This window comes from Amblyomma maculatum, chromosome 11 (assembly GCF_055883805.1).
Source record: "Amblyomma maculatum isolate TAMU_Amacu chromosome 11, ASM5588380v1, whole genome shotgun sequence".
Classification (NCBI taxonomy): Eukaryota; Metazoa; Arthropoda; class Arachnida; order Ixodida; family Ixodidae; genus Amblyomma; species Amblyomma maculatum.
In genome coordinates, this window is record NC_139354.1 from 84205561 (window position 1) to 84219902 (window position 14342).

General features: G+C 44.8%; 1 protein-coding gene across 1 annotated transcript in view; it reads right to left on the reverse strand.

The window, feature by feature from the left end:
• LOC146174291 (neprilysin-1-like) overlaps window positions 1-14342 on the reverse strand; it is a 118803-nt gene that overhangs the window by 19763 nt on the left and 84698 nt on the right. The window contains exon 19 of the mRNA XM_084585371.1: window positions 9213-9278. Within this exon, the coding sequence (XP_084441497.1) occupies window positions 9213-9278 (66 nt within the window). The remainder of the gene's footprint in view (window positions 1-9212; window positions 9279-14342) is intronic.

Genomic DNA, 14342 nt, shown 5'->3' on the forward strand with positions numbered 1-14342 from the left:
TTTGCGTAAAAGTACGGATCCAGATTTTTGTCCGAGATGAAGCCTCCAATATATCTCCAGTGACTAGCAGTAAATGCGGTAGCAAAAACCTAGGCATGCGGGTCACTGCAGCTCAGATTCGGTGACAGTATGCATTCGTAATTTCATGTTTTATTAATTTGAAACATTTGTGAAAGTTGTGGTTTGAAAATCTGCATACAATTAATATTTTGCCTGTCGCCTGAATTAATCTGTGAATGGTTCAAAATTTCTGGTAACTGCTTACATTTTTAAAGATATTCTCGTGCATATCTGAAGCTTATAATCATCGAAATTAAAATTGGATTGCAGCGTGTGTGAAAAATGTTTGTACGAAAATTATTTGCTTGCGTTTCGTTTTCATATCTTTTTACTTCGTTAAGGGTTCTCAGCATCTTCCAATTGTCTAACAGTGTTTTTCTGTGCATTTATTTTTATTTGAAAATGTGTGTTTTGAATTAATGTGCCTGCGCCAGTCTTAGGACCCTTTTCAAAGCGACCAGTGCTGTGTCAGTAAAATCAAAAATGCTACTTGGTTCCAATGTACAACAGTGTTTATCGCTACATTTCTTCTGTATTTGAAACTGCGTATTTTGTATGTGCCACATCTTACGACCTTTAAAGCAAACCAGTATTGTGCCAATAATATAAGACTCTATTTTGCCTCAGTCACTTCGCTGATCAATTGATTTCGCGAAGAAATAAAAGCCACCTTTTTCACCTACACTGCCTCTGATTAGCAGCTGTAGGAACACTGCTTCATTATTTTCTTACAGATGCGATTTGAAAATGAAAGCATACAACAATCGATGCTTTTGCTTATAGGTTAGCCAGAAGCGATCGATGTCAGAATTCGCCGGTTTGCCGCTCGCGCGCAAAGATGCAGAATATTTTTGAAGGGGGCATTGGCTCTCATTCAGTGCCATCTATCTGTCACCCAACACAGATGACACCATAACTGCCTGCTCAGTTTATTTCCCGTTCTTGATGCTTCAGAGTACCCGAGCGCGATGCTGAATGCAAACATTTCTTGCCGTTTTGAGCGTGTCTTCTCCTTCTTTCTTTGTTATTGCGAACAATATGTGCCGCTAAAACCAAACATAACATTTCAAATCGATTATTATTTACCTGTGCAAAGCAGATTTAAAAAATTTGGAGGACGCTTAAGCTTCGCCTTCAAGAGTGGAACGCGATAGCGTTATTGCACCTCGTCGAGAAAACTTACTAAACGCAAGGGTATTGGGGCATCCTCGCACCGGTACCCGCGCGGCCCGAAGGGGAGAAGCGGGTGAGCGAAGATAGTGATCTAAAGAAAGGTAAGACGCTTGATTCTACAACCTGTGAGGGTGCACGGCGAAACGTCAGGGGCGAGTGGCGCGCCACGTGTCGGGGCAGCGCCGCACATTGCGAGGAGGGGTTCTTCTGTGTTTGCCGCAAGATGGCTCTGCATGTGCGCAGAGCGCAGAAGAAATGTAGCGGAAACGTACTTCGCTACTCGTGTAACTGTGACTTCTGTAAGTAACATGCCCATAATTACCGATATACACTGCAGTATAACGTTCTACGGCATGTTTCTAAGGCAACACCGCATTCACTAGAAGCGCTTTTGTACCGCTTTCAAGCATCGAACTCGTGGCTGAGTTCGATGCTTGATTGAATTGATGTGAACTCAAAACGGGCAATAAAGAAAAAAAACTCGTGGCTGAGAGAAAAAAATGCCTTCTGTCTTTTTTCTTTCATTAGTTAATCATTTGTGCACAGATCGCAAAATTATGTTGTTGGGAGATTTTAATTGTGTTTGTAGGGATGAGGACCGATCAGCATTATGTAAGAGATATGATCCTAGTGCTGCATTACTTAACGATTTGGCTTGTGAATATAACCTTGTGGATGTGGGGCAGGAGAAAGGCGACAGTATTCATTTCACTCATTTTCAGTTCTCCTCTAATGCCCGCCTTGACAGAATTTATGTTTCTGCAGACATGTTAGCAAATTTGTTTGGTTACTGGGTGCGGCCCATCTTCTTCAGTGACCATTGTATGGTGTCTCTTCAGGTAGGGAGGTACAGTCGGCAGATACTTCACCCTCGGTGGGAACTGTGGAAAATGAATAACTGTCTGCTCTCAGATGAAATCTTTAAGCGTGCTGTACCTACTTGTTTGAAAGACATATGGTCACGCCATGATCTGTCAGTTTTTCAAAAATGGGACTTGTTCAAACAGGAAACCAAAAACTTAGCAATTGAAGCCTCTGCAAGAATCGCGTTCCTAAAGAGACACCACCTTCGTGAGCTTGGGCGCACTCTAACTGAGCTACATGAGCTAGAGAGGGTTGGCCCGGGTGCCTATGTTGAAGAAATTAATAACGTAAAGGCAGAGCTTCAACAAATAGCGACGGAAAGATACAAGGGGGCCCTAATAAGATCTAGGACTCGAAGGTTTCTTGACGAGCGACCTTCACGTCGGGCCCTCAGTGATGAAAGAGAGAATGCTCTTACGAAGGAAATATTGGAAATTCAGTATGGTGGTTGCACATATAGTGATGCTCCTAGTATTCTTGCTGCTTTCTATGATTATTATCGAAAGCTGTTCGGCAGTTGTAAAGATCCAAATCAAGGTTTCGATTATAATTCCTTACTTGAGAACTTTCCTCGACTAGACGATGAGAAATGTGCTGTAGTAGAGGGACCCATCACTTTGGAAGAAATTAAATCAGCCATCTCAGACCTTCAGAACCAGAAATCTCCTGGCCCAGATGGTATTACTAGCGAATTTTATAAAACATTTTCGCCTTGCCTAACGCCTGTTTTGATGGAAGTATTCCAAGCATCTTATGATGTTGGTTTCCTGCCTCCGACTTTCTATTCAGGCCATACAATATTAATACCCAAAAGCAAAGATACTAATCGGTTGAAAACTGTTGAAGGATATCGTCCAATTTCCCTCTGTAATGTTGATTACAAAATTTTTGCCAAGGTCCTTTGTTCTCGTTTGCAGCTAGTTATCATGGACTTGATAGGTTCGCATCAGGTATGTGGTATCAGAGGGCGCAGTATTCAAACACACATCCATATTGCACGTTCAGTAATCGAGACAGTATCAGATGAGACAGGCCAAGTAGCTCTGATTCAAATTGACCTGGCGAAGGCGTTTGATAAAGTTCGGCACAATTTCTTGTTCGCGGTCTTGGAGAATGCAAACATTGGTGACGTTTTGCTCAAAGGCATAAGGCTGTGCTATATGAACTCGTATACAAGACTAATTGTTAATCGGGAGCTAACGAAACCAATACCACTGGAATCATCTGTTCGTCAAGGATGTCCACTGTCTCCACTATTGTTTGGCTTATATCTGGAACCCCTCTGTCTCAGTATAATTAACAGTGCAGCCATCCATGGTTTCTCTCTGGCTCAATGTGAAGTTAAGATTTTAGCTTACGCGGACGATATCGCCCTCTTTTGTTCTGACAAAAAGAGTGTACTTGAGGCTTTACACTTGACTGAACAGTTCTGCGATGTATCAGGCGCGGCCCTTAATTTAGATAAATCCAAAGGTTTTTGGTTGGGACACTGGGGCACTAGACCAAGCCAGTTTGGAGGCATATGCTGGGACTGTAGTCCTCTTCAGTACCTAGGGGTTCCGCTGCACCAATTTCGTAACAGCGCAGCCTACTGGGATTTACAAATCGTACCTATGCGGCGACAAACGCAGGCTTTGATGGGTAGGGAACTCTCAGTGTTTGCTAGGGCACAGGTCTGTAACATATTTTTTTTTGCAAAGCTTGCGTATGTCCTTCAAGTCCTGCATTGTGCGAGGAGCAAAGTACAAGTTATACACAGAATATTTGCAACATTTGTGTGGCGCTCTCAATGGGAGCCCATGCGGCGTGACAACTTGTTTCTTCCCTTAGAGTCTGGTGGAGTGGGCCTTGTTCACTTGTTTGTGCATCAACTTGTCTCCCGTTTTTTCTTTTTCAAATCGGCAAACCATCCGTTTCTTGTAACTTTGCTCATTAGGCGCCTTAGTCCACATTTGCCTTACTTATTCGCACCAACTGGGCAGGCTCGTGAGGGGCGTTTATGGGGATTCCTTAAGGAGGTTGCTGACACTTTCAATTTTCTCACTGTGCGTTTCTCTGTAGATTACCTGTATAGCCTCTCGAGAAAGCAGATGACCCAGGCTCTCACTGAGTCTTTGTTCCCTACACCGTTGTATCGGCAGCCTTATCTGGGGTTTTTGGACACCACTGTTCTAAAGCGTGTTAGGCAAATGTGCATTCAGGCAGCTGCAAAAACGTTCTTTTTCAAATTACATACAGCGACGTTGCCTGTCAAGACATTTCTTCACAATAAGGAGATGTTTGTGCCCTGGTCGGTAAATTGTCGTCTCTGTAACGTGCCTGAGACAATTGATCATTGCTTTATTCTGTGCCGTGATGCTATGTTCTTTTGGGACATACTACAAAGAACTCTTAAAAAGGACATTGAAATTACGCCTTATACAATTAGATTTTTGCCTCCTGACAAAAACTCTGTCGTGCCTTACGATCTATTTGTGTTGATGGGTCTGTTCAGCCTTTGGAAAAGCCGCATGATCGACAGGCATGCAGAGCCACCAAGATCGTCGAAATCCGTGTTTCGGGAGCAGTGTGCTTTGGTGAGAAGTGTATATGCTGCACGTGAAGAACCTCCAAGCTGGATGCCGTATCTAGACGCATGTGTATGTCTCCCAGACTTTTGATGTTCTGATGATTATGCATTGTCGGGTTGAGGATATGACGGGCTCGTATTAAGCAGCCCGGTAACTTTGGACATGGACATGTTTAAGTAAGTGGAGTTCTTCCTTTTTACGGAAGTTTTTCCATGCAATAAAGAAAAAAAAAAAAACTCTTGGCTGAGTGGTAGCGTCTCCGTCTCACACTCCGGAGACCCTGGTTCGATTCCCACCCAGCCCATCTTGGAACTTGCTTTTTATTTATGAAGTGCATGCCGGGATTTATCGCTCACTGGACGCCGACGACACCGGCTTTTCTGCGACACGAGCTCCTTAACGCTACCGCGTTAAAAGAACGCTTTAAAAGGCAGCACAAAAAGTCCCCGCCATTCACTATCATTGACCCTTCCGCGGCGCCCTTCGAGCGCAGGCAGGTTCAGCGTGCCGTGCGTAGCGCTCCCACCGGTGGGAGAGTGAAATCAAAGGAGAATTGAGGAGGAAAGCAGCCGAAGGGAGGAGAGTTTCGCTACTTTCCAGATAGAGGGGTTTTAGCGTCGATGCATTGTCCAGCCCGCTCGCGGCGTATCTCCGCTGGCGGTTCTCTCGTTTTTTGCGCGTGTACATTGACGAATACGTTGTACCGAGCTTGTCACGTAGCCTTTCATTTTTAGCTGGTTTTCCAGCAAAGACTGACCGCAAGGGGTGTCCGAAATGTTTCACAATTTAAGTGTTGTGTTTACTACCGAAGCGGAGTGTTGATGTTCTTGCTGCGTTCACATAATGCGTTCCGTTCTACATAGAGTTTACGCATTGTGCTCGTGTAGATAGTTTTCTTTGCTTGTTAAACAGTTACCCGTCAAGACTACCTCGTGTAGGTGGTAGTCCTTGAGTGCCTAATGGTCACTCGTGAAGCCGGCAGTCAATCAACGTTACGAGCGTATGCTCGAGTGATCAAAGGCATGCATGTTTCTCAGCTGCAAGATCTTACAGTTTGGTGAACTGATGAGACATGGTTTCCTCCCCACTTTTAATCCTAAAGCTTCTGCGCTTGCTTGCAAATATAACAAATTCCAGTTGAGCGTACATCGCTACGTTCCTTGTGTAGCGTACATGTCATATAGCTTGTGTTGCTTACCTCGAGAGGTGCTCACTTCGAGCTTTGTGCAGCAAGAAAGCACCACGCCACTGATACAAAGAAGATAATCATAGAAAAGTTGCTTAGGCTACAGCTTATAAAAGCAGAAAAAATAGTAATTGATTAAGCAGCTTACCGGAAAAAAATCACAACCGCTGAACAAGATAGGAGCTGCGTGTTTAGTCTGTTGAGTTTTATTTTGCGAATAGAAAACTACGCAAGTAGTCATCATGTGGTGATTGAACTTTGTAAATAACGAAATGTTTGTGCGTACTTCTTGATTGTGCTTGCCCATATTGTTTTTCTCTTTCTCCACTTCATCAGTTTTGTAAATAAAGGAACATGTCTTTTTTAAATTGCTCGCGTGTTTGGCTCGTAATTTTGTTAAGAGAGTGGCTAGCATCATTACAACCGGCGGATGTTTAGTGCCACAAATGTTCTGATAAGTTTCGCATATCATTTCACGTTAATGAAAAATTGCTAACTAGTGTGGCAGGCGTGTATGATAGTGCCATTCTATAGTCTAATCATAATTCGTTTGAATTATCCCATTTGCTCGGCTTTGCCCTCTGCATGTATAGGCATAGGAGTAAAAATGAAAAATAAAAGAGCTGCATCCAGTCTGTACCATATGCAAACAAGTGAAAACAAGAAATAAACAGCAACTCGCTTGATAATTGCGCACATTTATGCTATGGCGGGCTGCGTATTTCAGAAACGAGGTAATAGCTTCTCCTCACTTTCGATCGTATAAGCTGCTCCGTTTTTAACGGGATCACTTCCGAAAACATCGCATATTCATATGACGGCAGAGGTGCCTGAACGTGCCCCGATTACCCTTCATCTTTATCGGACTTTTTTATTACGCAAGCTTGCCATAATCCGCATAATGCATAATATAAAAAACCCATATAAATTTTTTTTTTCCGTAAGGATTCTATCGAACTTGCGTGCTTACGATCTTCTAAGGCTGCTTTAAAACCATGCGAGAAAAAAAATTGCTATCGTGAAATGCATCTAAGTAAGCAATAATCATGCTGCTGTGGCGGAACCATTTAGAGAATTCCATTCGTGCGATGGATGTTTATGTAAGTCGCCGCACTCGTAAATACTGTATTTAGCGAGTAATGAACTTGCATATGTACAGCGTGTATATACACACTGACAAAAAAAAAGACGCGGGACAACAGCAGAGAGCGCCAGAGCACGCATGTATGCTTCGGGCAGGCATGCAGCTTCGGGTAGTGCCTGCCTAACTTCGCGCATGTGGGCCTTATATTATTAGTACTTTAACTATAGCGAAATTGTTGGTTTCCGTCTTGTCCGTGGCATTTTAAAGCTGGCAGCTCGACTGTGGTACGAGCGCAAGCTGAGCAAGCTCGTGTTTTACAGTTCGCGCCAAGCTGCCGAGGAACACTTGATGCATAGGTGGCGAGCGCCGCGGTGTGGCGAAAGACGCTGCCACGCCCCTTTTCCAACTTGCGCTCTCTCCGGCCGTTCCGTTCGGCCGGAGAGAATCGTGCGCGCGGAGGTGATCTCGGAGGCCATGGCAGCACTAGGGTGGTTTGAGTCAACCTCAGTAGATGGCGCAACGCGTCTGTCTACAAGAGAATCATTGTCTTCATTTTGATTTGAATTTGTATGCTCATCGAAGATTACAAACCGGTTTGAGGCAGTCAGAGAAGCGTAGTCATTTGAGCGCTAGTCTAAAAAGTGGAAGGATGGTGGTTTTTATTCTAGGCAGTGGCACTATTTTTTGAAGCGACAGCTATACGCGATGTAAAGCCAAGCCCTTAGTGAAAAGGAATGACCTTCAAATGAACCTGAGGTCAAACTAGGAAACTTGTGTCGCTTTGCTTTCACACCCCATGGTAACAAAAGCAAAGTTCAAGTTAAAAACGATTAACTATAACATGGGCATATGGTTCTGCGTCACCTGATCAATGGCGTCACATTGTGATAGTATATAAATGGCGCGAGAGGCCAGGCCATGCGGGGGTGGCTGCTCCGGGCCCTACGGAGCTGGGAATGGGGGCCCCCGCGGGGGCTTGCCTGCCACCGGTGGTTTTACCTGTTGTAAACTGTCATTGCATCCGGTGGCGGACGATGGCTCTTGCGACGTACGTCTTTCTATCCCTCTTCATTTGATTTCTTTCTTCTCTATTTTCCTCTCTGTCCGCCAGGGCAGGAGAGGTGGCTCAGCTACAGAGCCAGTAGCAGGCCCATGCACTTTATTTTCCCTTTTCCTACAGTCGCAACAACAACAGGCCATTGCTGCAGTATGCAGCCCGAGGTGAGGGACGCGAATGAATCTATCACGTACACCCTAAGTTCAACCTTAGCGAAATCGCCAGCAAAGATTTTATGTGTATGTCAGTGCGGACACATTTCAAGATACATGTGTACGCCGAAAATCCTTTCTCATTAAAAGTTATGAACATTTCAGTGGCAGTTGAGCGTTGGCAGGTAGTAACATCTGGCATTGATAGAGATGTAATACCATGTACGCGCTCATTTCTCTTTCGCTTGTAGAAGTCACCAAACATGTGACTGAAGTCCGGGCTCCGTGACGTCAGCGCACACGTGAAGTGTCACAAGTACGCGTAAGATCGATATATAATTACGACAGAAAAAACGCTGACTGGATTTCAGGACACACCATAAAAAATATAAATCAAAAAGTTCCGTTGCGCGTTTAGCCTCCGCATTGTTCAAAAACACAAATCGTATACCTGTTACCGGCGCAAACGCAATATTCCGGTACCCTCCACCGTGTGCCGCCTACATACACCTGCTGGGGGGACACAGTTTTGGCAATACTTGTATATATCAGTTCAAGCTTATTGGAAACGATGCGGTAGCGGGGAAGGGCAGAAAGTGTGACAGAGCGGACACCTCATTATGGTCCCCAAATTTGATTTTATATAAAATCCTTTCAATCTCTTAGCCAAACCAATAAAGAATACGATGCGAAACCATGTATGACGATAATTACGTTAAAGCTGGGCATCCTCTCTCCCGTCTCATTAAAAGCGAAGCTTAGACAAGGATCATTAATTGTTTTTACAATTTTCCACAACCAGAACTTCAAAGTTGATTCCCTCGCATTCAGAAGAAATGATCGGCAGTGTTGACCTGGTACGTAAGGCGTAATAGCCACCATACACGTCTCTAACGTAAATACTCTACAGGTGTTCTTAAGATCGATATGAGATATGTAGTTCGTTCAATCATAATGGCAGAAAATATTCCGGATAATACCAATAACGCTGCCGAATTCCCAGAAATAAGGGCAATATTTCTTAGAAGACAACGCAAGCGCGTATAAAAAGGCCTTTAATACTCACCCTGTACGCCATTCGGAGTCCCCCATTGTCTGCTATATTTTCGCCTAGAGTGTTGACACCATCCAACTGCAGAGAATAGTACACGCCAGCACTCGTTTCAGAGAAATAGTCACAGTCTAAAATCTAAAACTATGCTATCTAGAAGAACGTAAGTTATAATACTAAAAAATGCGAAAAAATAAGTAGATAGGGCAATACAATAAAACACTTCTACCTTACCGAGGTGTCCAGAATGCGCACTTTAAAAAAATTCTTATTTATTGGGACATATTTACTGTACAATAACCAACTTACAGATATACCCGCCCCCGTATTAAAGTCCAAAGAAGGTAATTTATTTAGCCTTTAATGTCTCTTCTATAGCATAAAGCCTATATAAATAGTCTAGATCGTAATGGATTTTCACATGGGCCTAGCTCTGTACTTTGGTTTGCAATTTCAGCCTTTGAAGCCTTCTAAAAGCGAGGGAAACCGCCGTCTTCACAGGTCTGAAAGTGAGGACATCAACAACTAGAATTATTCATAAAATCCGCCTGCGTCTAGGCGAAGATATCACCGTGGTCACTCATGTTTTCAGAGCTGCACAAGTGTGCACAAAAGTAAACGGACCACGCAGCGGAAAATAGTAATGAATACCGCCCAGCTGGGACAAAGTGAACCGAAATACTCAGTAGCGTATCACGCCCCCCGTCGGCGCGCCCCCGTTTTCTACTACATATTGACCCATCGTTGTTGAGGCATTTTTAAGCACCTTTGGAGTACTGCGTGCGTAAAACTTCTGAACCACCAATAGCGTGCAGTTTCCTCTAACGGCCAAGCGAAAGCGAATCGTTCGGCATGCCACTGCGGCCTCAGGTTAGTCCCAACTGCGCATTCATGCTCTTACAATGCTTAAAACTAAAGCATGAAAATGGGCATATATGGCCTTTTGGGCAAATAGATGTGGTCTTTGAGTACGTGAAACTCGTAGAGAACATAAGGATACAACAAGCGCACACTTTCAACTTCTGCTTAACTAAACGAAGCAAACACAGAGCAAAAAACTAAGAAACCAGCAGAAATGTTAATCCCGCAACGAATGACAGGAACAAGCAAAATTTGCAAATTTGAAATAAAAATAATGACAGAAGGAGAACAATCCAACTAAATGTCACTTCAAGGCAAAAAGCAAAAACCATAAAAACCATAAAGCTAGCAACTGAATCCAACCCTTTGCAGACCAATTCTAACGGTTCATGAGCGTATTTCTGCATTGCGATAGATTACTCCGCTGGTTTGCATCCCGCTGCAGCATCCCGCTGGGCAACCATACAAAGGCCAGTTTGCTAGAGAACAGCTGCTTGTTCGCTCTGATCCCCTTCTTAGGCATATAGCTTAAGTAGGTCTCCCCACAGCATTCAAGTCAGTTAATACGAAACCATGCATAATCGTCACGAAAAGGGGCCATATTCCGGCTTACACAGAAGTTCAGCACCAATTTCGATGCAGCCACGAACATGCATACTAATCTCTATGCCCAGAGGACTTACTCAACGATAACACGGATACCAAACGTTTAAACGAAATCGTCCACAGACCGTTTAAGCCGAAAGTCTTTCTTGGCTCATGGGTAGCATGGACGAATGTCGCAGCAAACGTGTAAACCAAGAGTGTGGACAGATTTTGTCCTCACGAAATTGCACACACACAAAAAAAAACATGTCAATGCAAGGAATAGAGACCACCATTCTTGCGCTCCTCAGCCGAGCGTGCAAACTACTACTCCACGCCGACTTTTTGCTTTAAAGGCCAGATCGCCGTGAAAACAAAATAAAGCTGATCGATGATGTTGTTGAAAGCAGGTTGTTTTGTGCTATGTGCAGTATTTTGTTCATGCATCCGTATAAAAGTTCAACAACTATTGCCCATGCACATTTTGCGCTTTTTGGGAGACAACAAATGTGTATTACAAAGCCGATATGTGAACATATGTCAAGTGGAGGCCGCATATATACGTAATGAAATGAATATACAGTCGCTCTTATACAGCACAGCTAGGGCCCGCAATACGTATTCTACAGCCACACCTCACATGGTAGCACGCGGAAATAAAGGCATGTCGTGCCCAATTCATCGAGTGGTTTTCTTACGCATTTCATTTGTCTTACAGCTCCGACCCGACTCGCTTTCACGATAGCTGTGTAGTGGCACAAGTTATAAGTTCGGTGTTTAAGACCAGTGAATATTCTCGGAACCAACTGGCGTCATTTTTCACAAGCCGGTACCAAACCAACACATTTGTCTATATTTAAGCAACTCCCACTTTAAGCATAAAATTCCCGGGTGATTTTCAGCCTGGCTCGACACTTTCGTTATCCAATGCAACATCATTCGCTGACATGGCTTCATAATCATGAAATGTAAAACCTCATACCACATCATTGTGCAGAATTTTCTAATTTTCTGACAAATGTTTTCAAGGAATAATGCCAACAGCAATGGAGACAACGAGGCACCTTGACGTACAGAAAATAGAGTACATCTATACGCCGCAATAGCTTGCTGTTTATAACTAGGTCCTGTTGCAATTTCTGCCTGCGATTCTGACGCTATTGCTATTGAGCGACCCAACACGAGAAATACGAGAAAGAGGATATAGTGTGATACTCTCTTGAATGCCTTTGCGAGATGAATCTGCAAGCATGACCATCTAGGGTCATTCGCTGTCAAAGTTCTAGTGTGCTCCTTGTCATAAGGATGTTTAAGCAAATCGCCCTATTTTAATGTCACAAATTATATGAGAACCGATTAGCACTTCATAAAATACTGCAGCTTTCTTGTCAAGGTATCCACGAGGACCTTGCAGTCGAGGTTAGTTAGCGTTACTCGTCTATAGACAGTAAAAGTGTGGACGTTTAGCTCCTTGTTGCTTATGGGATCAAAACTGAGTGACACAAATTGAACGAGCGTAAAGCAAAGTGGTATTGACCCGCGCTCAAGACGTGCAATGAAGACCCCGTCCGTGTGCTGTGCGATGTCATCGCACGCTAAAGATCCCCAAGTGGTCGAAATTACTCCGTAGCCCTCCACTACGGCTCCCCTTTCTCTTTTTCCACTTTCACTCCCACCTTCCTCCCTTCCCTTACGGCGCGGTTCAGGTGTCCACTGAGCAAGTGTGACAGATACTGAGTCTTTCCCTTCCTGTGAACCAACGAACCAACCAAGACCCCGAGCAAGGCTGCGGCGATGTTAGGTAGTGACTCCTTATAAGGTACAGCAGTTAGTTCGTCGGGGCCTGGCGGTTTACGGGGTTTCTGTTGATCAACACCTATTTCAACCTCATTAGCGCTGATGTCTCTTTAAAGGCTGTCGTTCCATAAAGCTCCAGTTTGGGTTCAACCAACCAAAAATCCTTTTGAATGGTGGGTTTATCTAGTAGATAGCCTCCAAAAGGTCAAACTCGCTCTTCATATCGCTCTGGTCATATGATGTTACCGGTTATTGTCTTTACAGTCTTTTTAAGTATATTTTCCTCGAGCATAATTTTTCACCCTATAAGACTCCTTTATTTGGAGCCTCACTAGCCAACAGCTCATCTCCTCGTGCGGTGATCATTGCACCCATTACCTATCCTTGCTAAAAAGTCGAAGTTTCAGTTTTTATTACCCCAGGAATAGCGGTCTCTACCCAAGTGGGACGCCGTCAATGGATCGCCATCTGCCCAATATTGGGGGAAACCGACCCCAATATAGGGGCCAATAATGGCGTTTCATTGGAGCGCTACACGTGCCAACATTTATTCTAAAGTACTAGACTGACTTTCCTACAATGGCCACCAATGGCAGACTAGGTTATTTATTGGCATGCAGCCTCACTCAATGGCTGACCAATATTTTCCACCCAAGCATACCCACTGGCTCCTATACAATGTACATCCGGCCACTCTCAGTGGCTATCCAATACTTAACACCAAGCTTACTCACTGGCTTTTAAGAACTGCTATTCAGCTAGGCTCATCGGCTGCTCAACATCGCCCACCCAAGCTTGTCCACTGGCTTTGCATCATTGGCATCCAGTAAATACCATTGTTGTTTAATGTTGTTTTTCGTGAATTTTTTTTATTTGATGGGTGTTAAGGCGCCAAGGCAGCTAAGGCCATTACGCGCCAAACACAGGGTTGAGTTTGTTTATGTGCAGGTATTTTACATGCAACTAATATTATATATTCTTGTGCCGGTAGGGTTATCACACAGTAGCCCACCATCAACAGGGATGTGCCAAGGAGTTGGTTGCGTAAAGCTCGTCACCCGTTTCGTGAACTGGGGCTGTCAGTTCCCTGGGCGGTAGCGATAAATCCGAGTCGGCGCTGGTGAGATGAAGAAAAGTTTTATACACTATTTACAGGCGTTTACACAACAAGGTCGGCTCTGGGGCCGAAAGCTAACATAGCCATACGCGACTGTTCTCGCGCAGCGGGGGCAGGGGAGATTCCGCCGCGTCCGCTCTCTTAGGGGGCGAACTGCACCCGATGGACGCTAGTGATGGACTCACTCTCGAGCAGAAGCACTTGATCCTACGTAACCCAAGAAACCTTTGACGCTCAAATGGTCCAATCCCACGGCAGCACTTTCACAGGACCAATGGAAGAGCTTGCTGCGCTCTTGCTTCAAATATGCCGCGGGGCGAGAAGGGGTCCACCAGCAGAGCCACGGCGCCGAGCTGTTTGGATGCTCAGCTCATGTTCAAACACGTCGCTTCTCTCCCCTTGGCACGGCTCGCCTCCAGTGCACTGGTGCTTTGCAGAGCAGTATCTTGTTTTTGTGAAGGAGGCGTTCGCCTTAGAAGTTTGGCTTCCGTCTGAATTTCTGGGTGGCTTTGGCCGGGCACAACAGCACCCCCGCCATCAGAGAATGCGCCGGGAAGACGAGCTGCTCGCATGTGGCTCGAATGCCGGTCGCGCTCGTTCGCCAGGTTCCTCCAAGCTCACGTCTAGTGTGCGGCCGCCAGGTAGCCTCACGTGCCTCGGGTTCCACTCGCCAGGTCAGGATCTCTGCCGACAGCCTTGTTGCCGGGACACGTCGATCAACTTCGCTCGGATCGCTCCGATGCTCTTGCCTCTCACCACTGGTAGTGGTAGACTGTTCTGCGGCT